Genomic DNA, 27,024 nt, shown 5'->3' with positions numbered 1-27,024 from the left:
CAGAAGATGGGGTGGTGGTGGCTTTGCTTTTTAAATAAATATACATGCAACAGGGGTGCCTGGGTGGCTCGGTCGGTTGGGCGTCCGACTTCGGCTCAGGTCATGATCTCACAGTTTGTGGGTTTGAGCCCCGCGTCGGGCTCTGTGCTGACAGCTGGGAGCCTGTAGCCTGCTTCAGATTCTGAATCTCCCTCTCTCTCTGCCCCTCCCCTGCTCATGCTCTGTCTCCCTCCCCAAAATAAATAAACATTAAAAATTTTTTTTAAAAAATACATGCAACATAGGCATCCTGCATTATTACAAAAGCACATTTCCAGAAAGTGGAAATGAGTTCGTTCTGAGCACCTAGGAGAATGATAAAGAAGTTTTCTACCCTGCATCCTCTCCTGAGTAAAGTGATAGTTTGAAACCCGCTGTGTGACCACAGATACCGCTGAGCCAACACATTCCCACGTACCTGACTTTCAGGCTGTCACTGTCTGTATTACGGAGGTCAAATGCTCAGGGTCTGACAGACCCAGATGGATGGTGTCTAAGGTAATAAGAATGATTATGGGTAATCCCAAGAAGCATGTAACAGGGAAGCTTTTGTTGGTTTTTTTGTCTGTTTTTGTTTTGAGAAAGAGAGAGAGAGAGAGAGAGAGCATGCATGCATGGGGAGGGGCGGGGGGCGGGGAGAGACAGACAGACAGACAGACAGAGGGAAAGAAAATCTTAAGCCGGCTCCAAGCTGAGCGTAGAGACCACCACAGGGCCCAATCTCACGACTCTGAGATTATGACCTGAGCTGAAATCAAGAGTCGGATGCTTAACTGACTGAGCCACCCAGGTGCCCCAAAACAGTGAAGTTTTACAGTGGGCTACCTATTACTTACAGGAGGGCTGCTGAGACAAACAAATGAAATAATAATATTTAGGGTAAGATGATAGGAAAAGTTTCCCTCCAGAGACAGAAGCTGCAAATGCTTCCCACCTACCTAGGTCCTCACCGAAATCTTTCAACAGAAGAAAAAAATCGTGTTTGCCATCTGTTTCTGACTGAGGTGGGAGGAAAAGAGCAATGAAACTTCATGGGGTCTTGGTTAACAGGAACAAATTCCCTTGGCAACCTTACTGTCATCATTAATAAACACTTTGTGGACACTCTCAATAATGCTGACACTTAAACCGTTTTCCGGAAGTCGGACCCAAGGAGCAACCTCACCTAAGAAGCTTGTGGTTCCTGAACCCTCAGTGGGAGAGACAGACAGCCCCCTGTCAGGCACCAAAGATCTTAAGATGGTCCTGATGAAGAGTAGAGAGGTTCTCATCACGCCTTAAATGCTGCTGTGCTGAAACATTTATACAGATGTACAGAGAGCAAAAAATAACAGCTGTCTAGGTACCTCACTCAGAGTGACACAGCAAGGACAACAAAAGAATGGTAAATACAGCAATGGTAATGAGGCCGATTCTTGGCACCTTCCCCTCCATCATCATCTTTGTCAAACTTCTTTAAGTTACAATAATGTCTTGATAATTTTAAAAAATGAAAATGGCACATGCGACAGATAAAACTTTTAATGGTCTTACTTGCACCCAAGGAACCCTTAGATTGGTCAGTAAACAGTCACCCTAAAAATGGGTAGTATACCTGAGGGCCTACCATTTTGGTAAAGATTTCTCAATTACAAGCCCGCACTAGTCATGGCTGCTCTAACGTGAAGGCAAAATCCTAATGAATTAATTGATCCTGATGAATTAAATCTGATCATCAGAATTCTCAAGAAGAATTTCCTCCTCCCCAAATATCTGCAGGTTGAGCAAATTTACCATGTTCACAATACATCTTTGTGCAAAAAGAATTCCAAGTATCAATGAATATGTTAACACAGCAAGTCCAAATATTTGTCCTGCTACAGACTTGTAAAACATTCAAGAGAAAACTTCCTAATTCAAGAGAAACTCAGGGAAAAATTTAAGTGGTACCAATTTGTGTTCCAATGTGCATTTGCTTAAGTTACTCAGAGAGCATTTGATTCATTTTGAGACAATGTAGCCACAAGTTATACCAGAAGATAAAAATACCATAGAACAAGTATTAGTTTAGTTGGCATATATTTTCTTTTAATTTGCATCCACTTCAAAGGATGAAATAGCAAACACAATGTACTTTTTTTTTCCAGTAAATAGTTTGAGCCAATTACAAGAGATAATAACATGATCTTTTAATCCATCAGGGTTTTCTCTTCCAATTCAGTCCAACTTCTTGGGGAAACAGAAAAGTTACCACATATAGAAATCCATGCAAACACACACACACACACACACACACACACACACACACACAGGTGCTATTGCAGAATTTCCAAAGATTGATCTTCCTCTTCAAGGTGACCTTTCTTTTTTTTAATGCCAATGGTTTTTAGAATAATCAAAAAGTCATAGGCCAATATAGTGATGGCATGAAATAAAACTCATCCCATGGTCACACATGAATTGTATCAGTGAGTATGAATGAATGAATTTTTTGCAATTATTTTGGTAATTGCAATGATCAGAATATATCGAAAACCCACAGGCCAACGTGGTTACCTGCTATAGTTAGCAACAATCATTTTCGTCACATCTATAACATGAACTGTACATGAAATGTAGATCTTGAAACAGTTACTATACCAGAACTTGACTGGTGCTCGGATGGCAGATGACAAACTGATGTGAAAGGATGTGGAGCAGATAGAATAGGAAAAAGAATGAGCTGAATGCAAGAGACAGAAGAAAGAGATTGATTATTAAATATTAGAAAAAGCATCCATCACCGACGTTGAGAATGACAATAAAGAAATAAAAGACAGACATTCTGACAATCACCTTTTTTTTCAGTCCCTCCTCCTCCAAAGAGAAAAACACTCACCACTAATTAGATCATTAATAACATGTGGCACTGTTACCCCATTATCTCTTTCCCTCTTAAGAATAAAATTGGCTCCACTAATTACAATAAAGTGTTTTCCAAAGAAGGAGCCAGCTTTAGAAGGCACCTGGTTCTCAGCACACTATATAATTTATCCTACATGGGTGCTTTTCCAGAGACCATCAATTTCTTCAAGTGCATACAAAAGTTTTCCATTTTTAAACTCACGACACTTAGATTGTTCCACACCACATTGTTTTTGTCTTTATTTCCATGTTTGGGGGAAAAGAGTTGAGCACCCAAGGGAAAATTGGGCAGGATGACCTTCTGTTGTTAGAGAGAGGGATGTGTGCCCTCACGATGCCATCAAAAACCTTTCCAGCGATAAATATAAACACTTTATGCAGGGACAGGTCCCACTTGCTGTCCAAAGATGGTCTCTAGCTGCCGTGACAATACCATTCATCATTCTCTTAGTTTCTATCAAAACAAAGCTTGAAAAGGACCCAAAATTGGGCCCATCACTATTTTCCCCACTCATTGTTCAAGTTTCCACCAATCAATGGTCACTGGAAAACTATGACCTACCCTCTGATCCCTAATTGCATCCAAGGCCAATGTACACAGGAGGCGCTTAAGCAATGCTCTCCCCTTGGAAAGACCTCCAGGGTTTGGCTTTATTAAAAAAACAAAACAAAACAAAAAAAAAAACACCAGAGTCCTACTTTTGACACCTTCAGCTGCAGTTCTGAGAACGACTTCCACAGCTCTGTGGAATATTAATGGGTCTCTAAAGAATCGTGCTAATCTATAAATAAAAGAATGCAGAAATCCTCAATAGACTAATTTTGTTAAGTAATTAAAATGAAAAATGTGAACAGAAATACCATTATCTTCAAAAAGCTGGAATTCACGTACATGAAGGATTCGAAGCATGTAACAGAGTATCATTTATTTTTAACACCTATGTGGGGGCTGAGTTTAGCTTTGTCCTAAAACAAATGGCCCTTCTACATTTCTTCCACATAAGGCTTATTTGAGCCAGACTGTTTCATTTCTCCCACTCATATAAAGAGCCATATTTTTTCTTTACAAAGGCCCTAGTGATTTGTTTTCTTTAAAAAATTCCGAAATTGCTGATTGCGGAATTACAGCATTGAGGTACTTGTTCTGGTAGTGAAATAGATTCAGTCTTTATAAACCATTGTGTTGAGTGAGGAGGTCCTAAAAATGTCACTGTATCCATCCAACTTCTTCTAGGAGAAAATTATGACGGGAAGGTTTCTACTTGCCCTTTAGTGGTCCTGGGGAAAGCCATCACACTGTCTAAAAAATATATTCTGGATTCTTCTGACCCTAATGGACCATCCTTCCTGATGACCACCCTGGCGCAGGAGAGGATACAGGCTCAGAGCAACCAGGTAGATGTGGGTTCAGTCTCTCCTTTGCAACTGACTGCGTGCAACGTGAGTGCTGGGCCTGGAGCTAAGGCTCTCTGAGCCTCACTTTCTCCATCTGTACAATGGGCAAACATCATCTCTTCCTCAGACTTGACAGAACTCCTAAATAAAACTATTAGTGCTGATACTTTTGTACAAGTAAAAACAAGCACACGAAAAAGGCTCGTTTCTTTCTCTTTTCCTTCCCTCACTCCAGGCAATTCATCTGGTGCCCTTCAGGGGGGTGAAAAATAAAACCTCGTTGACTTTGGAAAAGAATCGGAAGTTTCTGCAGCTTAGAAGTGACAGCAGAGAAAGTGAACTCAGGCATTTGTCACATACACACGCATAGTAAGAGGCTAATTATGTGTTTACAGGAAAGGGAACTTCTCATCACAGAGATCAAACATATTTATTTCAGTTTTTACCTACCCATATGGCTGTGGCGTCAGTTACTGTCAAAGAGCAGGTACACATAATATGATGCCACTAAACCTGTGTGTGTGTGTGTGTGTGTGTGTGTGCCCGCGCGTGCACAAAACAAGTTAGGCAAATGCCAGAATGTTTACGGTGATACTTCTAGACCTTGTAGGGGTGGCCTTCATTTTCTTTGCTCTTCACCCAAATTTTCTAAAATTTTTGCAATGAGCATATAATTCACTTATTTCAAATCTATGAAACATGCATATTGAAAGAAGCTATTTAAAAAAAGAATCCCTCTCCTCCCAAAGCCCAAGAATTCACTTCCACTTAGTATGCATATGATCACAGAGGAAATCAAAGCTGTGAGAGGAAATGGAGGTACCCTTGGAAGCACCTTCCTCCCTCACACGTCTCTGAATCCTCACGCGTGCCACAGATGATTCCTCTGGCCCACTCTGCTCCTCTCAAGGAGGCAACCCCGAATACCTTCATACCTTACAGATCAGCTCCAGGGTGTCCCGGGCAGTGTCGCCGGGCCGGACGACCGTCAGGGCTGGCTGATTATTTGGCAGACAGAACCACGATGGTGTGAAATACTCGTGGACCCAAATGTCACAGTCGGGATTGTGCTGGTGGACGCTGGGCAAGACCATTTCTTTCTCCCTCTACGATAAGAAATGAAGTTAGTCGGGCAGCAGTCATCAGGCTTTGCTCTCCGGATTGTACGCGGAGATTCACTGTCTCCAGGAAAATGGCCCAGAGTGGAAATGGCAGCACTGGTGAGGGACAGAGGGGGATGTTCAGAGAGGACACTATTGACAAAGGAGCTTTAATGGGGGAAGGAGAGATTTCTCAGATGCGAGGCAGACCTTTCACCCGGTCCACAGCATCCACAGGTGGGCACTGTGTAAGTGGGGGGAGGGGTGGGGGGGAGGGTACCGAAATTTGGAAGAAGGAAAGAAATGGATCATTCAGCTCAGCTCAGCTTTCTTGCTAGGATTTCCCCCACAAATCCACCTTAAACAGGGAATTCCTACAGCAAGAATATCTACCATGTGGGTTATATGTTTCAAAAGCAACAATGAGGCCCCAAGGAAATTATTAAAGAAAAGATGATGTTCTAGCACTACACGTTTACAGGGAGCATCGTTTCTGTGCTTGCACTTGACCTCCAGCACAGCTCTGGGAGGGAGACAGTTCCGTTTCCCAGACAAGGTTCAGAGAACCTCAAAGGCATGAGCCGTGTGGCCTTTTTAGGCCATTGCCACACTCCAGCCTCTTCCACTACTTGGCCTGAGGGTCAAGGAGTAGTGTCATGTTTATAAGGATGGGAAAAGATGTACTCGTTCAGCAGCTGGGATAATCCAAGCAAGCGAAGTTAAAACCTTCCATAGAACAATGAAATAGGGGCCAATTTCTTTGAAATAGGCAAATAAAGAATGATGTTAGGGGAGCCTGGGTGGCTCAGTCGGTTAAGCACCCAACTCTTGGTTTTGGTGCATGATCTCATGGTTACGATCTCTTGCTTCATGGGTTTGAGCCCGGATCAGGCTCTGTGCTGACAAGTGTGAAGCCTGCTTGCGATTCTCTCTCTCTTTCTCTGCCCCTCCCCTTCTCTCTCAACATAAATAAATACACTTAAAAAAAAAAAAGATGTCAGATTTCAGCAATGTAAAAACAATATTGATGGGCAAGATGTACTAAGACAAGACTTGATTATTGGTTTATAACCAGGCCACTGATCAGTAAATACAAATCTATAGGTTACCAAGAACAAGGCTGGTATTAGGAAATTACAAGAAACAATTTTTCAAACTAAGGCTGATAGGTGGTAACGTCATAGCTTCTATTCAAAAAAAGAATGAATCCGAGAATGGGGGAAATATTTTTGCAAAGGCTACTAACTAAATTCAACCAAGAAGACAATTTCAGCTCTGGCTTTGAATGATGTCACTTTTGCGGATAAACTGAACCCCAAGGAAGGGATTGTCAAAAAGCAAAAAGCAATCAACTTGGGCTAAATCCCATGAACTATAATTGGAATCTTTTTATTGTCCCCATGTGCCATATTAAATAAGTGCCCCTTAGCACTGGATCAACTCAAGTTTTGCATCTAAACTGCTGTTTGAGATCAAGGCACTCCAGCCAAGAAGAAGAATAAAGAAATATCTCAGAGAAATGGACAAACAAAAGGGGCAGAGAAATCCAAAGGAAAAACATGTGCAGGTTCCAGGATCTGTGTGCTCTGTGCCTGGGGTCCAGGATCTGTCTGCCTGGAGAGGCTATCCCAACATTAAAAGGGGACTAGTAACAGTATGCAAGATGAGTTAGCTAACTTCAGAAATGGCTTCATTAACATCAAAAACAATGCTTGTGTTGCACGTAGGTACAGTGATTTAATTTCATCAGATTTCATCAGAGACAGAGTTTTTCAGAGAAAGGGGCACGGATGGGTATTTCCAAGGACAGCTGCATTTGTATCTACAGGGACATAATCCAGGAGTAGTTCGAGCACAGAAGTGACAACAGGCCTGTCCCTGGCCACTCCTCTCCCCTCACCCCTTCCAAAGGCCAGAACTCCCCACTGCACTCTGTTTCAGAGGCTCCATCTCGAACACGGGCTGTGCTACCGCTGACCGCCCCTGCTTGGTTGCACAGCAACCGAGAGCTGAACTCTCTGTCATATTGATCCTGAGCCCAAGAACTGGGGGATCATTCCAAGGTCACGTTATCAACAACAGAACCCCCTGAACAAAGAGGTTACTGGTATCACTGTTAGGGTCTTTAAAGCTGGGGATGTCCATTTAAATTAGAGGCTGTAAAAAGTAGCCCAGAGGAAACAAAAATCAATATTCTTCATGGGCTTTCAATCAGAGCAGTGTGACCACCCCTTTTAAATCCAGGCACAAGGTTAGAACAAGTCTGTGAATCTTTAATTGAATACTTGTCTTCAGGAGGCAAAAGCATTTTTTTTTTAAAGAATATACTATCAGAACAGTTCTTTGAATTAATGGGAACAACACAGCATGTGTGGGCAGAGAGGGAGGGCAGTATGAACTCACCTCTTGGGAATGGAAGTTGTAGATAAAAGCAATTGGCAACGACATAAGATATTCAGCTCCCCAGAACCCAAATTTCCTCTTATATTCTAGATGGAAAATGATACATCCAAATGATAAGTATTGAAAATGTTATGTTGGCAGGAGAATGTCCTTATTGTTACCAAGTTTTAAGCATAAAATGCTTTTCCACCTTTTACCGACCTGTTATGTAACTTTAAAGATTTGATCATTTCAGCATTTAATACAGTCCACTTAATTTTAGGATCCCAAGAAACCAATGCATTGTGTAATGTTGACACATTCGCGGTACTTTTAGAAAAGGAATGGGTTTATTTTTACCTTGCCATCTGGAACAGTGTCATCAAATATTCCCTCTAAAGATTTCTTTACAGCATCACTTCCCTCACCGAACACCTGCATATACAAAAGTATCATCTTAAAAAGGCCTGTCGGCAAGAGGGCAAATGAAGCATGGGAAGGGGGATGGAAAATGAGCGTGGCTCTTGGAACACATGACAGAAGTCTCCAGATCCTCCTATATCAGCTCCATAAATAGGAAACGTAATTCATGGTAGCAGACCAGGAAAAACATGATCCTCTATCTGGATCACTTCCCATAACTCTAACAAACTCAAAAGAAAAAAGAAGAAGAAAAGAAAAAGTTGGCTTCTAGATCTGGATAATTCATTTTGTTGTAAAGAAAATAAGCTTTTGCAAAAGCAATGGACTAGATTTGCTCACATTGAACAGTTTCCACAATTCCCTCACATATACAATCAGATATTCATCAACAACTAGTTTACTTTTCATACTCTGCTGAGCAGAACCTGAGACTATCCATTTATAGTGCTTTCCGTAACATCCCAGAAAAGGTTTTCTTAATTAAAGAAAAAGAAAAAAAAAAAACCAGAAACTTGTCTGTTCTTTGAAATTAAATGAATTCTGTTCAGTAGTCAAAATCTAAACATGTCGACAAGAGAAAGTTTTATATTCTGGCTCTAAACCAGCCAGGTACTATCAGGATAATACACATGATTAAGAAAAAGCCTTTCTCACGATGCAAATGAGATAGATAGAAACACACCATTTGTGTCCATTTCAGAGTCCTGAATTAACAAGTAGATTTCTGTTGGTATGCTCATGGCTAAGTAGGAAGTTTTTATACCCCTTACTTTAAGAGACAGGAACAAGAATTGCTTCGAGGAAATGGTATCGTCCTTTGATTTTTGAAAGACGTTAAAACATTCTCTTGGACCTCATTTCACTTGAGGCATCTATTTCAGCAGCCATGGACTCTGACACAAGCTGGCGCTGATAAAGTTACCACCGCATGAACAAAGGCTTGTGACAGAAAAGACGTTCAAACCCAGTTCCCAACTGCAAAGTCCTGGCATGTACTTTAGTGGGTGCTCTGAGTCACCTGCCATCACAGGAGGATTCACACAAAACGCCACCACCACCTGCCAAAGGGAGGGGAGAAATCCTAGTGGCGAATGTCTTCCTTCTGTACGTACGTTTGGTCCAGAGACATCAAGTCTCTTGTGTGAGTGTTTTGATAAAACAGTGACTTTCCTCCACACCGTTTCTTCTTCAGGTTTACACAGAAGCAAAACCTGGTAGCAGACTTGACGCTCTGCCTTCTCCAAAGACCACAGACCAAACGGCACGGATGCTCAGTCTGAGGCTCACTTATCACCTGCTCATCTGGTCTCCTGCAACATCCATCAGCGACACAGAATACCCACGTTTAAACAGTGAGTGTGGTGGTCAGTTAGGAACGTAGGACGTCACTTTTCAGGACTGTCTCTTCTAAATTTCAGTTCTTGTGTAAGCTAATGGCTGGAACTGTCAGAACAAACAATGAGGGATCTTTTTATCAAATTAGTCAATTGGCTTCTCACTTTGCATAAGGGCACAGAGTGAACAGGTCAAACTGGGAATCCTAGCCATGACCTCCAAGATGCTCAGTGCTTCACTTTTCGGCCACCATAACCCATGAATCCAACATTCTCCTTCTCCTGAAAAGACCAAGACCCATGTTCCTTCAGTCCCTAAAACACGAGCAAGCAGTCCCAGAGCCACTTGCTTCACAAAGCCAAAGAAGAATGACAATGACAATGGAGAGAAGTTCCTAGAAGTGACTCTAGCAGGATGGCGGTCTTGGCTAAAAGGGATAAAAAGGACAAGGCCACAGCATGTGGCTAGAGGACTGACCCTGTGGTACACCTCTCGGTGATGCCATTCGTGAGGTACCGAGATCCCCTTCGAGCCCCAGCATCTGGGTAGAAGGGCATCATGGCAGTGGTGAGGACTCTCAGACTCCTGATTTCTCATACTGGAAGACAAGGGAACTCCCCATTTCATGTCAACCCCAAAAAGCTAATGGCAGAGGAACAATCTGACCTCCCTGGAGGCCACCTTTGATCCAGCGCCAGAAGCAGCTTAAAAAGCCCTGTGCTCAGGTGCCCACTTGGCTTCATCAACAAGCCCCGCTTTTTTCCGAAGACTCAGGATGAATTGTGCACTTTCAGGAGGTCTGTAATTAGCCAGGGTTTGCAAAGGATGCAGGTGGGAGACTGGAGCTTGGTGATAGACTAATAGCAGAGTTCAAAGTCATGAGTATACATTAGCTATTAAAAGCGTCTAGTACAACCAACGTCTTTGTGTCAGTGAGCTGATTCGAAATACCACCCAGTACCAATAAATCACCACACATGCACATGCATCCCAAGTTGAGGTGGCCATGGAAGCAATCTGTGCCTGATCTTTCGCCCACCCTGGAACCCACCTGGTTGATGCTGGGGCGTCCCTGCTTCTTTTTGGAGGTAGTGTCCAGACCCCAAAGGGAAGAAAACCTGCTCCTTCGCTTGCTTGCGGATCTGGACATGGCCTGAGTACGACGTCTCACTCCGGTCTCACCAGTGCGTGCTGCCACCTGAGGTCGTCGAGGAACAGCATCGACAAGAGAAATGCGTCAGGACCGCTCACCTCTTCCTCAAGGTCCCTACTAAGTTACACCCCCAGGGAGCATCCCTCTACTTGCTAGAGGGATGCTGCCCATTCGTGAATTACTTAATAAAGCCAGTTACATCTTCAAATTCATAAAAATTTTAAAAAAGACCAACCATACCTCCATCATGCCAGCCCATCACCAAAGCATTTAATCTGTGACTCCCATATATTGGGACTTTGAGGGCCCTTCATGGAGTCCAAATATAATTGAAAGGTTGGCAAACTCAACCACTGTCTGAAACCATCAGGAAAACAGTAATATATAAAATAACAATAGGATGCATATGTAATGTTTCCAAGAATTCAATGCCCTTCTGGTCACAGGATTGAACTCTAGCAGCAAGTTGAGCTAACCATACGATCTTGAGATTCTCCCTAAATGCTCTAGAGCTGTTTCTGCATTCTAGAAGAATGGTGTCTGAGTGTCAGCAAAAATAGCGAAAACAATACCTCTTGGTTCCTGTGATCCCACATGAAATCTAAGTGTACCAATTCTTCTATTTAGTTTTCTCAGAACGACACAATTTCCTTCGTAGGGAAGTGATGGTTGTCCCCCTATATCATTCTCCCTCTAGCTCAGTCAGAGAAACCCCCACACGTAGCTGAGCACATGACTACCCAACGCTGACTTATTTTCCTTTGTAGCAGGACATGGGCCTGTGACTAACTTCCAGTCAACGGGAGCTAAGCAGAAGGGCTATTTGTCATCTCCAGGAACCGTCCTTAAGAGGAGGGAGGGATCTCCATTATCTTTCACTTCTCTCCTTCCTGACAAAGGAAGGTCCGTGGGTTAACTCTTCTAGGACATTCAGACAGAACCCTTTTCACGGTTTTTAGAACAAGAAGATGGATGGGACCCGAGTCCGGGAAAATGGTGAAGCCACCTTATTAGCCTTACATGTCCCATGTTTAGATAAAAGGGAATAAAAGTTCTATTTTATTTAAAAAAAAAAAAAAAAGCAGTGGGGAGCAGGAGCTACACTCTGTTGAGATATTTGCAAGATGCCAACAGCCCAGACAAATATTTCAGAGAGGAACACCCCAAGTTCAAATCTGCTTCTATACAAACTGCTCAAGTAGACACTGAATCTCTGTGAGGATCCCACAAAGTCCTTCCCAGGCCAACATTCGTGCTTGCAGTGTATCCATAGGTTAAAAGCAAAGTCCCAGGAACTTGAGGGAACTTCTGCCAGGAAATCTCAATAGGCCACCCACAGGCTCTCCTTTCAAATAAGGGAGTGCCAGGAGGTACAGCGAGTCAGACTTGAAATGAAACCTCCCCACCCGTCCTTTGTTGCTGGAGATGAGTCTTGGAACCTACTTGTCACAGATTCCCACACGGGCAACTCCCAGTGTGGTGGGTGCCAACTGGCATCAGACTGGGGGATGAAACCCCGTTGGGGAACAAGAGGGGCCCCCCAGCTGTCAGCACGTTGGTTAGAAGGCACGCCTCTCTGGGGTTTTCAGCACTGACAGGGTAAATACCCTGGACGCTCCATGAGTAGACTGGCAAAGACACTAAAAACAGGAATCAGAACAGCTTCCCTGCAAAGGTATTAGAGGGGGAAGATTTTGGTCCCAAATGAAGATAGGAAGAGGAGGAAGCGGTCTTATATTTTCCGAGCTTGAGGCATGTAAAAACGCAGCATCCAACACCACGTTAGAGAAAGAGGTCTAGACTAAGATTGTGCTCAAGGGGATGAGGGGGACAAAATCACAGACCAAAAGACACGTGTTTCTCTTCCCTATTTTCATCACTTTCTGAGTCAAAGGTAAACAAAAGCTGCAAAAGGAATAAATTATAATGTGCTGACCTACATACATGCACACATGACGATTTCAGTATCAGATAAGCTTATCATCACAAAATGAGGCTAGGAACCACTAAATAAGTGGTGTGAAAGTTAAAAGTCTGAGAGGAAACAAAAATGCCTATTCGGTCTCATATTTGTGTATCTACTTATAAATAGATAAATCTATCTGTAGATACACAGACACATACAGGCAGTCATATACAAATATATGGCTGTTGTATCACTGTTTATATATATATATATTATATATATGTATTATATATATATTATATATATTATATATGTATAATATATATATGTATTATATATATTATATATATATTAAATATATATGTATAATATATATATGTATAATATATATATAATATATATATTATACATATATATATGTATTATTACCTTGTTCACTTCCTTCATAGCATACATCAATACCTGCACCTACCCTGTCTATTTAACTGCTTACTGATTTATTATGCATCTCCCCCCATAAGAATCTCCAATAGGAAAAGAACTCTGAGTTGTTTGCTGCTATAACCCTAATCATAAGAAGAATAAATGACATATGCCAGGCCTCACATGTATTTGCTGATTCAATGAATAAAATACATAAACCAACATCACAAAGCAAAAGCAGAGGGAAGCCTGGGTGGCTCAACTGGTTAAGTGGCCGACTTTGGCTCAGGTCATGGTTTTGTGTTTCATGAGTTCGAGCCCCACGTTAGACTCAATGCTAACGGCTAGGAGCCTGGAACCCGCTTTGGATTCTGTATCTCCCCCTCCCTCCCCCTCCCTCCCCCTCCCCTGCTCCTGCTCTGTCTCAGTCTCTCTCTCTCTCTCAAAAATAAGTAAACATAAAAAAAAAAAAAAAAGCAAAAGCAGAGATCCTACATATAACATGGTCACAACAGTAATTCTTTACAATTTTAGAAAGACAGAGTCCAGCAGAGAAACTTACACAACGTAAATGTTCTCAGTTACCGGCTGACCAGTTGGTTGAGTCTGTTTAACAAATGGGCCCTTCACTAGGGGTTCTCACAGTAACTATGCTGCACTGCTGGGGGCCCTGTAAACTGCAAAAGTAACTGCTACCCCCAACACAATAATGACTCAAAATAAGCAAAGGGATTTAGAGGGGGGGGGGGGGGGGAAGCTGGCAAAAGAACTAGCAGACAAGAGCTCAAGAGTTTCTCAATGATCTTTGCCCAGACAATGCCTCCCTTTGTGGCCAGAACCTGATTACTCTATCATTCTGCTCATCTGTGCAAACAAGAACAATGATAACCTTCTTTCAAAGAGTACAGCGGGGACCCTTCAGTTAATTACTGCAAATCACTGAGCATTATGGGAAGCCCTCCTGGTGAATGGGGCTTAAATTGTAGCCCAAATCTCCCCGCCCACCCCCAGCCCGCCTGCCCTCACACCTCCTCCTCCCTTGCCCCTCACTTAAAAGAAGAAAAAAAATAAGTCTGGACAAAGGCTAAATTGAAACATGTTTCAATGGGGGGCTGGGGGGGGGACCTCTCTGGGGTCAAATGACAACGAGTAGAGGAAAAAATAAGTATCTAATAAATCAGACTGTAAAATTCCCTTCCTGGGATCTCCTGCAGGAACTGGAACAAACAGGGGCAGACACCTAACCGGCCTGCTGAACTTGTTCTGTGTGAAGTGAAACCCCTCGTGGAAAAGAGAAGTTTGTGAGGACACACAGGCATATAGACACCCAGACTCACACTGCAGCTGAGGACGGTGGGGGGTAAGGAAAAGGAAGCTGCACATAAGGACTTAAATATGCTTCTTAAGGGGCGCCTGGGTGGCTCAGTCGGTTAAGAGTCCGACCTTGGCTCAGGTCATGATCTCACAGTCCGTGAGTTCGAGCCCCGTGTCGGGCTCTCTCTGCAGTCAGTGCAGAGCCCTCTTTGGATCCTGTCTCCCTCTCTCTCGGCACCTGCCCTGCTTGCCCTGTCTCTCTCAAAAATAAATAAACCTAAATAAATAAATAAATATTCTTCTTTAAAGTCACTGACCAAAATGCCTAAATTACTAACCCTCCCATCCCTATCTTCAGCTGGCCAGATTTTAACAGTCTGCCCATCCAAATAAAAGTACACACAAATCACAGATATTGAAGATAGAGGCAATTAGAAGGTCTGAAGATAAGTTATGGAAGGATAATAATAAAGTTAGCTCCAATGGCTTTGAAGAAAATTAAGGCAAAGAAGTTTTAGATAGATAGCAAACTTATTCTCTCCCAAATCTATCAGGCCCAGTAACAGGAAAAAGTCATTTGGATGCTTGGGGTTTAGAATTAATACGGACTCTGCATCATTGGAGGCATGAGCTCTCTTACAAAAATGCCATTTCAATCTACAACATTCTTACCATGCAGTAGACAAGAATTTTATTTATTTATTTATTTATTTATTTATTTATTGCAGAATACACAAACTGAGATTTGGTCAAGTTACAAATTGGTGTCTGGGTCTCAGAGAAACAGTCCTAGAGCCTCAAACTGAAAAACATTTGGAAGACTTATTCATCACAGCACACTGACCCATTACTAAGGAAAAAAAAAAGCACTTAACAGCCATATGAAGAGGTGGGAGACCAAGAAAAACCAAGGGAGACCAAGAAAGACCAAGAGCTGAGTCGTAATTAGCAGAACAAATCAGGATGGCAGTTTTAATAAGTCCAGAAATTGGTTTAAGACTTCTTTAAAAATGTAAATCTACCCCTAATTATCTGAATGATGACGCTAATCTATTTATAAAGAATACAAACGCCTTTGACTGAATTGCAGCTCTGAATTCAATTGAAGGGTACAGCTGACGAGGGGAGGCAAGCCAAGCCCAGCAGAGCTAAGGTTTTCCAAAGCAGTTTCTGGAACCTGAGACTTAACATTTAATTCCACAGCAAATGTGCTAAGGTGCAGTACATTTTAAGTGGGTGTTGACTTGGATGGGCTGAAACCATGTTACTCGCAATAGCAATTTTTGAGAAGAAAGGAGCCAAACGTACATAAAGCTGTTCGCAATTTAGCAAGTACATAAAATTACAGATTGCAAACACACAACACAACGATGCAATCTGCCGTTCCGGAGGTCAGATGCAAATTCTCCTTCCCAAGCAAATACATATGTTGGGCTGGAAAATCATGGAAGATCTTTACTTTCCTCAAATGCAGCAGGTACATTTATGACTGTAAAGAACTGATTTCTGAAATTACAGTATTTAAAAATAAAATGAAAGGAAGATCACCAAAGAGATCTGTGTTCAATATATGGGGTGTGTGTGTGTGTGTGTGTGTGTGTGTGTGAGAAAGAGAGAGAGAGAGAGAGAAAGAGAGAGAGAGAGAGAGAGAGAGAGAGAGAAAATGCACTTCCGTATGAGAGAGCTCTCCGCTTAACATTTCCATAAGGTTAATATAAAAAAAAAACTGTATTTGGATTAAAACCAGAACACTGCCTAAAGAGGACATCAGTTACGAACAAACACTACATGCAGAGATCTCTTAAGATAATACCTTTCCTATTTTCTTTGCACAATAATTTAGGCCCCATCAAGAGAGGCTTAAGGAATACATTTCAGAACAGACTCAAATGAAGATCTGTACCCACCGCAGAGGACATGTCAGAAATCCACACCCAGCAGTGAACTAGAAAAACACTTCAGCGGCTCCTGTCAAGTCCTGCTCAGGATTAATAGTAAAGAGAAATATTTCTTAAAAACACACCGGCTTCGACTCACCAGGGCATGGAAGGATGATACAGAGAAGATTCCAAGGCGGCCCATTGCCACTTTCGTTGGTCGGCTTGCAAAAGCAAGTAGCCTTTTGGGGTTTGGCAGTTCCCCACCTTGGAGGCTAGCTAAGTAACAGCGGTAACGAAATAGGTCCATTTGGAACTGCTCGAGATTCTGCTCCCAAACGAAGATCTACGGTGGTGAAAATATGGAAAAAGGAAAGGCGAGGAAAAGGGAAAACAAGTGTTAACAGCTTCATCCCACACAAATGTTACAAAACCACACGTTGTCAAGGTATTGATTTTAATCCTAAGGGGTAAACCACAGGTACCCCGAATTTCTTAGGGAACAGCATCTCAAGTATCACTGTTTTCGTAGCTTACACGTTTTTTTCACAAAGACCCACAGTCATAAATTCGGTCTGGTAAACAGAAAGTGTATGTTAGCTGCTCTGTGTCCTCTGGTTACAATGTCATGTTTCTGGGCTTTCTAGGCCATCAGCTCCAAGCTCTGGGCCACAAACCCAAGGGAAGTAAAATCTGCAGGGTTTTTACCACTGGAGAATTATAGGACTTACCAGGAGATGACCTTTCATAGGAAGACAAAGAGAAAAAGAAAAGGGAGGTGAATTAAAGATCAGAGCCCAACAGCTTTTGGGAACAGGGGAGTGGCACATGGTCCACGGTGGGAGGCAGAAAACACTAGAAGGTGAAGACCCAGGCTCTGGAATAAATTTCCAACCACAGAGTACGTCCAAGATATTTCCTCGCTTTTCAGAGTGGCAAAACGATACCTGCTTCCTAAGACTGAAGTGATATTTAGATGAGATAATGCAAGAATAAGCTTGGCACAGGATCTGGTATATAGCCAAGGCTCAGTGATGTTAGCGATGACGTGGACAGTGGTTAATGGCCGATGTCTACTTTTTACTGTGACTTATGCATGTTCGCAGCACTGTTCACAGCGGCCAAAAAGTGGAAACAGCCAACATGGCCCATCAACGGACAAACGGATAAGCAAACTGTGGTGAGTGTGGGCAATGAATCATAGCCGTAAAAGGGAATGAAGAACTGACTGATGTACACTACGATGTGGGTCCATCCCAAAGCGTGACGTGAAGTGAAGGAATTCAGACGCAAAAGGTCACATGTTGTGTAATTCCACTTGTACAAGAACATCCGAAATTGGGGAATCCGTAGAGGCAGCATGCCAGGAGCACAGGGGAGCAATTTAACAGGTATGGAGTTTCCTTCTGGGGTGAATGACAACGTCTGGGAACTAGACACAGGTTGTGGCTGCTCAATACTGTGGACGTATGACACGCAACTGGATTGTACACCTTAACATGGTTAATCGCATGCTACGTGAATTTTGCCTCAATGAAAACAAAGACAGCGCCAGGTAACAGAGGGAGAGAAACCACGGGAAACCAGCTGCTGGCCCACGCCATCCACTGTTCCATTCCTGAAACTCACTGATTCCCACGATGATTTCCTAACCATTAAGACAAAGTTTCAAAGCACAACTAGATGGCTCATCGCAGACTTTGAAACAATTGAGTAGAAGGCACAACCTTCCTGTTACCTCGTGACGGCTTTCTTTTCTTAGCATGAAATATACTTACTTATGATCCTATTCTGCAGCTACCCACACGCTTTTTCAAACACACTCCACCTTGCCGAAATTGCCTAAATTTGCATCTCCCCACAGCGGAGCTCACCCGTGAACCGGACAAGGTGGGGAAGGAAAACCAGCAGACGTGGCGATGACAGAGATGCCCCAGAATAGCACAGCAGTGGTGGTGGGAGCGGGGGCAGGCTCCTCTATTAGATTTCTGTCTCCCGTTCGACGTAATATTGTTCCCTTCAGCTCGTAACAATCGGCTGCGAACGACGGGTGAGGAACGCTGACAGTCACAATAAAGAATTCAGCAGCCCGGATGACAGGCTGACAAGATAAGCGATGATGCTCCGTGATGCCAAGACGTGGAGGCACTTAAAAGACCCATAACGATCCCGCCCAAGTCGAAACACGGAAGGACGATTACCTGATCTAATATAGTCTTCTTCTTCTTCGAATCGGTGACTGAAGACAGCTGCATTTCGCCCATTTTCTTCATCTTCTCATCCATATCAATCTTCTGTTCCAGTTTTTTGATCTCGGACTTCAGGAGCCGGAGCGTGTCCTCTTTGTGGTGATGTCTCGCCACGGCAGCCGCGCAGGCAGAGTGGATGGCGGTGATCCAGTTTTCCAGCTCCGTCTGGCTGGTGGTCTGTAAGGGGGAGCGGTGGGGGGGGGCAAGAAGAAACAGCCGCCTCTTAGGTTATCGGCAGTGGACCAGGGGCGTTTTCAGAGAAGCAATGGCACGGAGTCAAGGTGACGGGTCTGGACACCTCATGAGTAAGGCTAACCTTCCTGACCTCCTCCTGCAGACAGTACATAAGCCGGTCTTAGGCCAGACGCTGCACCCACCCCCAGCCCCCAACAGCTGTCTGGAAGGAGCCCTCCTCCGTGTCTGCTCACTCTGTGTACTCCCTGAACTCACTCGTTGTGATGGAATGAACGTGTGCATCTCCCCCAAATGCAAAGGTTGACATTCTCACCCCCAGAGTGGTGTTAGAGGACGAGGCCTCGGGGAGAGGATTAGGTCATGAGGGCGGGGTCTTCATGCAGGGGATTAGTGCTCTTTATAAAAAGGCCAGAGAGGGGTGCCTGGGTGGCTCAGTCGGTTAAGCATCCGACTTCGGCTCAGGTCATGATCTCACGGTCCGTGAGTTCGAGTCCCAAGTCGGGCTCTGTGCTGACAGCTCAGAGCCTGGAGCCTGCTTGGGATTCTGTGTCTCCCCCTCTCTCTCTGCCCCTTCACCACTCATGCTGTGTCTCTCTCTGTTTCAAAAACAAATAAACATTAAAAAAAAAAAATTAAAAAAAAAAAAAAAAAAAAAGGCCAGAGAGCTAACTAGTCCCCTTCTGCCGAGTAAGGACCCACCGAGAAGACAGCGTTTACGAATCAGGGAGCCGGCCTGCCCCTCCCATGCTGCCACCCTGAACTTGGACTTCCAGCCTCCAGAATGTGAGAAATAAACGTCTGTCATTTATAAACCACCTGTTTATTTATTTATCCGTTTGTTATAGCAGTCCAAATTAAGACGCCTGTATATGTGATAATCCTACACAGAGAGCTTAGTTTCTAGTTAACAGGGTTGCTACGAAGAAAAGGTCAGTTTCCAGAGAGGGATGTGTGGTTCCAAAGTGGTAATGAGGCCAAGGGATGTTACTGGCCAAGGAAGGCACAACAGCCCTGCCCCCAGTGAACTGCTGTGACCCAAATCCCAAGGCCCTATGCCAGAGTCAAGCAGCAATGACACAACTAGGGTTGTGGAAGAAGTTCAAGGCAGCCAGACCAGTATTATGTTTGGAGACACACGGGAGTACCCAGGAAGAGGGGCCACCTGGCAGTGAAGAATGGCCAGGTCACTTTAAAGAAAATGGTAACCCCCCAAAACACACAAGCAACCTCCAAGTGACTCGAGGTGTTCTGAAAGGCAAAAGTCAAAACACAGCTTGGGGGAGACAGTTCATCTGCAGAAACACACGATCGCTAAGACTTTAGGAACCCAGTCAATTGAGTATTTATAAGTAAGGACACGCTAGAATGTTCCGGGTATCCCCTTAAGCCCAGAGAGGTTTAACAAACACTCAGAAATTAGATCACTGAAGAAAAGGTCTATTCAGCCACTTCAATACTAAAGTAACAGCCAACATCATTTTCACACACAAAACACTCATTTTTTTTCCTCTCTCTCTGATGCGTCTTCTTAGTTTCCAAACTCATCTGAGTGAAAGTCTGCAAACAAAATTCCACCAGCAGGTCCCCATCCGCCTATTACTCTGTACCGACAACCAAAGACCACCCCAGGTGTCTACATTATTTCTGAATTCCATCAGTTTTGTATTCCACAAAGAAAATGACAACAAATGTTACAAATGGCATCAGCAATAGAGCCCCGACACACTGGACAAATGTAAACAATGTGGCCGTTGTTACATTTATAACAAAACATGTGCCTCTGTCTAAAGAAGATTTCCATAAGCTAGACATCCTCATGAAAAAACAGCAGAGGGAAGCAAATGGAATCATTTTGTGAAAACTGAGTGGGAGAAGAGGAGATAGCAACACTGGAAATCAGAGGTAAATACTTCTTGGCGGGGGTGGGGAGGGTGCCCGTGTCTGTATAGGAGACTCATTTTTAAGGCTTAAATAACTTTGCTTCAAATTTTTAATGTGTATCTCCTCTTAGAAAGTCACTGTCTTACATTTTATCTTGGTAGATCACTCTAAAGTAACTCAAGAGGGGCGCCTGGGTGGCTCAGTCGGTTGAGCGTCCGACTTTGGCTCAGGTCATGATCTCGCAGTCTGTGAGTTCGAGCCCCACGTCGGGCTCTGTGCTGACCGCTCAGAGCCTGGAGCCTGTTTCGGATTCTGTGTCTCCCTCTGTCTCTGACCCTCCCCCCACTCATGCTCTGTCTCAGAAATAAACATTAAAAAAATTTTTTTTAAATAAATAAATAAAAAATAAAGTAACTCAAGAAAAATTCAGAGTTCCGGGTCCTCCCACATAAGATAAATGCCCCACGCTTGCTCCCGCCTAGTACAAGGTACAGCGTTTGACCTCGGAGTCTCTCTGTGCCACAGCATCAGTACGTTTCTTTACTAAAAAGTGGAGTTATTTTTTCTCTTTCTTTTTTTTTAAATGTATTTATTAGGGAAGGTATCAGCTCAGATGGAAAAAGAATCTCATAAGGATTCTTTCCTAAAAGGAAAGCTTCCAGGAAGAAAATACCAAGTGTTGGCAAAGATACGGAGCAACCAGAATTACGACGCATGCTGGCTGCTGGCTGGAGAAGTAACTGGTCTACGTGCTTCGGAAAGCTCTTTGAAGCTACCTAAAAAAAGGTGAATATATGCATGCCTTGCGACCCCAAAAATGCACTCCTAGGTACATGCTCAACAAAAATGCATTCATATGCTCACCAGAACATAGGTGCCAAAATGTTTATAGCAGCATAATTTGCAGTGGGCCAAACTGGAAACTATCCAAACACCCGTCAACAGCAGAATGGAGAAATGAGTGTGGTATAATCGCACAATGAAATACCATACAGCAATGAGAATGAAAGACTACAACCTGAATAAATTTCACACACTGAGGACAAGAAGCCCGACGTGCAAGAATATAGACTAGGATTCTACTTATATAAAGTACAAAAATGGGCAAAAGCAATGCGAGAAGTCAGAAGAGTAGCTCTTTGGTAGGTGTCGGGGGGAGGGTGGAGAGCAAATGGAAGAACCCACAAGCCGGGGGGGCGGGGGCTCTGCGGTGCCGGCCAAGTTCAGCTTCTTGGTCCGGGTGCTGGTTATGTGCATATATGACGTGGGTGTACGAGCTAATCAAACACCATCAAAAGGTGTACTTTTCTGTGTAGATATTCTACTTTAAGAGAAAGTTTTTTTAAAAAAAAACACTAAGATATATTACCCTAGATTTACATCTAATTTCTCTGTAGCTATCCCCCAAAATAATATATTTCAGATTCCATTTTTCTTTAAAGGTGTCCACTATAATTTTGCAATGGAAGTCCCAAACAGCGTGACCCTTTCGCGGGGCTACGTCTCTGTCGTCCACGGTGTCAGGCAGTATCTGATAAAAATAGCTTGAGCTGAAACATGCTTTCTCCTTGGTACATGCAGCTCAGTGGAAACAAGGAGCTTTTATAGACTTTAGGAAAGATGGTGTTTTCACCTATTACAAAGGGACACTGTTGGGAGCGTTTCAGATGCAATCCGTGCAGAGGCGGCATGTGCTACTGAGGAGGAGAGACCGTGTCTCCTGTAAAAATACCAGGTATGTGGATGCTTAGAGCGAGGTCAGCATCCACCCACCCCTGCCACCGCCAGCTGCCCCTCGCCCACCTCTGCCTCCATTAGAACCCTCCACTCCCAAACTCCTCCCGCCCCAAGGCACAAAGAAAAGGAAATCCCTACAAGTCTGACATAAGATGTGAAGAATTGATGGAAAGAGCTGAAATTCCCTGATACAGGCTCTGCTTTTTAAGTTACAAACTTAAATTTTATTTTTTTTAAATTTTTTTTAACATTTATTTATTTTTGAGACAGAGAGAGACAGAGCATGAACGGGGGAGAGTCAGAGAGAGAGGGAGACACAGAATCTGAAACAGGCTCCAGGCTCTGAGCGGGCAGCCCAGAGCCCGACGCGGGGCTCGAACTCACGGACCGTGAGATCATGACCTGAGCCAAAGTCGGACGCCCAACCGACTGAGCCACCCAGGCGCCCCACAAACTTAAATTTTAAAACAAAAATATGCCTCTAGAAGGGGCCCAGGGCAATTTTATGAATGGAGAAACCAAAGCTCAGAAGAATGAGGGATAACACAGTAATTTATTATAAACCTCGATCTCTACCAATTTTGTGCTCAAAAAAACATTTTATTAAATATGCTACACTGCCCCTGAACCCCTAGTTCTCAGCAATTACCCCAAAGCCTGGGCTTTACAGTGTCATTAGTGCTATACCTGTAATATTTGGAGCCCCTCCTAAGGATGTAGGGGGATAGAACTCTCCTGCTCCCTTTAAAGTTCGGTGTGGCCATGTCACTTGGTTTTGTTTTTTTTTTGTTTTTTGTTTTTTTGGCCAATGCATTTGAGGAGAAGCGGCGTGTGTCATTACAAAACAAAAGCCTGATGTGCCCCCATTCTTGTCCCTTGGCTTACAGTCATGGAAGCAGGTGTCGAGATGAAGCGTCTGTCAGCCTGGGTCCCTGAAAGTCCAGGACAAATACAGCTTCATAGCCAATGCCCATCAGACAATGAAGAGGTATGGTAAGCCATGGGGGTATGAGGGTTGCTCCTTTCTAGAGCATAACCTAACCACCGTGACTGATGATGCACTAGCTATGCTCAAAAACCCTTCTAAAGAAATGCTTTTAGAAGAGTCTATAGAACACACTTTTAACCTCCGAGAAGAGCCATAATCTGATAGGTTTTATAGAACAACAGCCTTTTCCTCTCTTTACTTAATGGAAGCAGGGTCCCAGGCCCCTTCTTCCCTCCACCTTTGAGGGTCTCTGCCAAACTCAGCCAAGGGCAGCACATACTCCAATCTGATGCCTTAGAGTTTATGTTTACACCCCAGTTAAGGAGTGGAAAGAAATCACCTGGCTGGCTCAGTCGGTAGACTGTGTGACTCTTAATCTCAGGGTTGTAAGTTTGAGCCCCACGACAGGTGCAAAGGTTACTTAAAAATAAAATCTTAAAGGGGGTGCCTGGGTGTCGCAGGCGGTTAAGCACTCAATTTCAGCTCAGGTCATGATCTCACAGTTCGTGGGTTCAAGCCCGCATTGGGCTCTGTGCTGACAGCTCAGAGCCTGGAGCCTGCTTCGGATTGTGTGTGTGTGTGTGTGTGTGTGTGTGTGTGTGTGTGTGTCTTTCTCTGCCCCTCCCCTGCTTTCTCAAAAATAAAATAAACATTAAAAAAAATGTTTTTAATAAAAAATAAAATAAAATCTTAAAAAAAAAAGAAGTGGAAAGAAAGGAAACTGATACTAGTCAATGAAGCTAAACATCCTTTGAAAGATGTTTATTTACTTTGGGTAGACCAGCTATCCCGAAATTTATTTATTTAAAATAAATAAAGATGGTGATTGCCAGGGGCCAGGGGAAGGTGGGACTAATGAGCGTTAGCGTTCGGAGTTTCGGGTTTGCGAGACGAGGAGAGTCCTGGAGACGGACAGTGGTGACGGGTGTACAAAGATGCAAACGTACTTAACGCCACTGATCTGTACGTTTAAAAACAGGTAAGACGGTATGTCATGTATACTTTACCACAACTAAAATTTTAAGGAACAGACAAAAGCACCAAACCCCATAACCTAGAGAAGGATACACAGAAGTCTGATCACCGCTTCCTGAAAAATTTACCCGTCATTCGTTCTAACCATTCGGCATGCCTCGAGCCTCCAAGCTTCTCTGAAACCTGTCGGTGGCTGAAGGCAGTGCCATTAGAGAGAACTTTTGCTCCTGCTGCCCTGTATAAACAATGCAGCAGTCTCGGCCTTTCTCTATCATTAAGCCACATCTATTTCTAAGAAGCGCAATTCATTAAATGAGCTTTCTGAAAGGGCTTGTCCGTTCCCAGGGGCATACACAGAGAGGGTGGGCTAAGTCCACCTGACTGCTGTCAACAGCGAGTTAAGTAGACAAAACTCTGGACAGTTCGTGGCAGTTTATAGGCTTAACAATCCAGAGCTGCTCACAGCAGATCACCAACTTGATAGAATGTTTCCCAGTGTGGACTCCCCAGGATTTAAATTCTGACATGCTAGAGAAAGCTTTTCAGAGCCGCTACCTTTGCATTACCTTGCTGAAGCAGGCAAGTTTAATTAGGGACATCGGGTCTACTAAAGGGCTGTCAGAATCCAGTGGTTAAAAGGGCAGGAAGGAGAGACACCCCCCTCCCTATGGTGGAATCCTCTTGACTTCTTCCACGGTCATCAGCTTCAATTAAACAAACAGCAGCAGACAGGTAGCAAGACGGAATTTTATGATTCTTCCTCTGTCTTCTAGAGATGATATGAAAACTGCATAAAGTTCAGTGAAGGGAATACACAAAGTTCTTGCCAACAGAGGGATATAATCAGAAGAAAGAAATGCATTTTGCCTAAGAGCCTCTTTGAGTGCAGAGTTAAGATGCACTTTATGTATTCATTATGTATTTAAATAGATCTAGCTTCAATTATCCAACCGAATGGAGGGTACTCAGTGATTTCAGATAATCAATGGTTTACGTGAATGGCAGGAAAAGGGAAATTCATTTTAAACGAGAGAAATACTAGGGAATATATGCCAGATCTAGGAAACTAAAATTTCAGATAATTTGAGTTTATAGGAGCACAGGAATAATTGGAAAGTAGATTGAACTTCTTTTTTCCATCTAAAAAGAACAACAACAACAAAAGGGAATAAAGTTATGTGTTTTTAAAAGGTTAGTTGGGAATGAAGTTCCTGTATGAATTCTTGAAAGTCTTTTCTTTCATTATTTCTCTCTTTAACATATTCTAGAATTCTACTTATACAAGGCTTAAGTAAGCTATCACTTTTTAAAATTTCCTTATGTAATCTCTACACCCAAAGTGGGGCTTGAACTCACAACCCTAAGAGCAAGAGTCGCATGCTCTACTGACTAGGCCAGCCAGGTGCCCCAGTAAGCTATTATTTTTAACACGTGTAAAGAGAACAATATGGGGCTTGCCTCATCCACTGGAAAAAGTCATAAACTGGGCACTCTTCCCTCCCTACCTCCCTATTCCCTCACCTCTCTACCCCCTCACCCACCCAAGGTAAATTCTTTGGGGAAGAGAGGCTCCAAACTCTAGGAAGACAGGCACAAAAGGAGGAGGAACCTTTTGCTCCAAACAGGGGAATAAATGGAAGCCTGCCCACTTAAATGGCAAGGGCAGGATGCATCTCTGGCAAAGCTGAGTAGCCCCACAGAAAAGGCCAACAAATACTGTCAAATGGACACCCTCAACAAAAAGGTTTTACCATCTGTTCATGCTATAAAAGCCCCCAGTGGATGGCACAAACAATATCCAAGCACTTTTTTGATATTTCACATTTAAATATGATCAGATAATGAAGAATCACCATTTGATGAAAGCCTCCAGCATGAAAGGCAGAGACTAGAGCACACAGAAGAAAATACATCATGAAAAAAAGAGAAACAAAGCCTGCAGCCACATTTCCTGAATATTCAGTAACATCCCCAAAGATGGAGACACAAAAGAATCTAAAGCTATAAACAATAAACAAATGCACAGGTTACACTGAAAAAGGGGTGATAAGGTAGAAAGGAGGGAGGAAGACAAAGGGAGAAAAGGAGAGAAGGACAGAGGGAGAGGAGAAAAAGGAAAGAAGGAGGAAGGGTAGGAGGGAAGGAAGGAGAGGGAGAGAGAACAAGAAAGGGAGGGAGGGAGGAAGAGACTGGGAGAAAGGGGAAGGAAGGAAAAGTAGGAGGGAGAAGGGAAGGAGAGAGAAAAGGAAAGGAAGAGAGAGAGGGAAAGCTTTTAGTAATAAAAAAAAGATAACTAAAATTAAAATCTCTTTGAGAAATCATAACCCTCGTGATAGAAAATTATTCTAAAGCTTCAAAAGAGAAAATAAAGCACACACAAATTATTCAGAAATGATAATAAGTGAACAAAGCACATTTTCCAACCAAAATTTCAAATTACTCAAAGATTATTCAAGTAAAAGGTAGAATAAAGACATTTTCAAATATGAACCATTTTGTAGGAAATTATTACAGGTTTGTTCGTTAATGAAAATAAAGGAGAAAAAAGGATAACTTGCAATCCAAGATTCTAACTAGGATGGTGAAGGAAAATCCAAGGTACTATTATGCCTGTGGCCTAGAGAGCAAACAGATTGGAGCAGGACAATAAAGGACCTGGGATAGGTGGTCTCCAGGGAACAAAACAGTACTAAGCAACTAGGTAATAAAGTACAGATGTAGAAAATACTGCTAAGTGAGTGTAAAAGTAAATAAATGGAGCAGAAAAAA

At 43.2% G+C, this 27,024-nt stretch overlaps 1 protein-coding gene across 10 annotated transcripts in view; it reads right to left on the bottom strand.

Moving 5' to 3' along the window:
* The window catches only part of TIAM1 (TIAM Rac1 associated GEF 1), a 388,818-nt gene that overhangs the window by 77,666 nt on the left and 284,128 nt on the right, over positions 1-27,024 (bottom strand). For 9 of the 10 annotated variants that reach the window (XM_078452850.2, XM_078452848.2, XM_078452849.2 and 6 more), the window contains 5 exons: positions 18,432-18,656; positions 16,391-16,576; positions 10,609-10,755; positions 8,160-8,234; positions 5,253-5,423 (listed from right to left, as the gene is read on the bottom strand). In XM_078452850.2, the coding sequence (XP_078308976.1) occupies positions 5,253-5,423; positions 8,160-8,234; positions 10,609-10,755; positions 16,391-16,576; positions 18,432-18,656 (804 nt within the window). The remainder of the gene's footprint in view (positions 1-5,252; positions 5,424-8,159; positions 8,235-10,608; positions 10,756-16,390; positions 16,577-18,431; positions 18,657-27,024) is intronic. The other variant, XM_078452854.2, reaches the window with a different exon arrangement.

Source organism: Panthera onca, chromosome C2, assembly GCF_046562875.1.
Source record: "Panthera onca isolate mPanOnc1 chromosome C2, mPanOnc1 haplotype 2, whole genome shotgun sequence".
In the NCBI taxonomy this organism is placed as follows: domain Eukaryota; kingdom Metazoa; phylum Chordata; class Mammalia; order Carnivora; family Felidae; genus Panthera; species Panthera onca.
The sequence above is the reverse complement of the archived record's forward strand: the minus strand, read 5'-3'. Positions and strand labels throughout refer to the sequence as shown.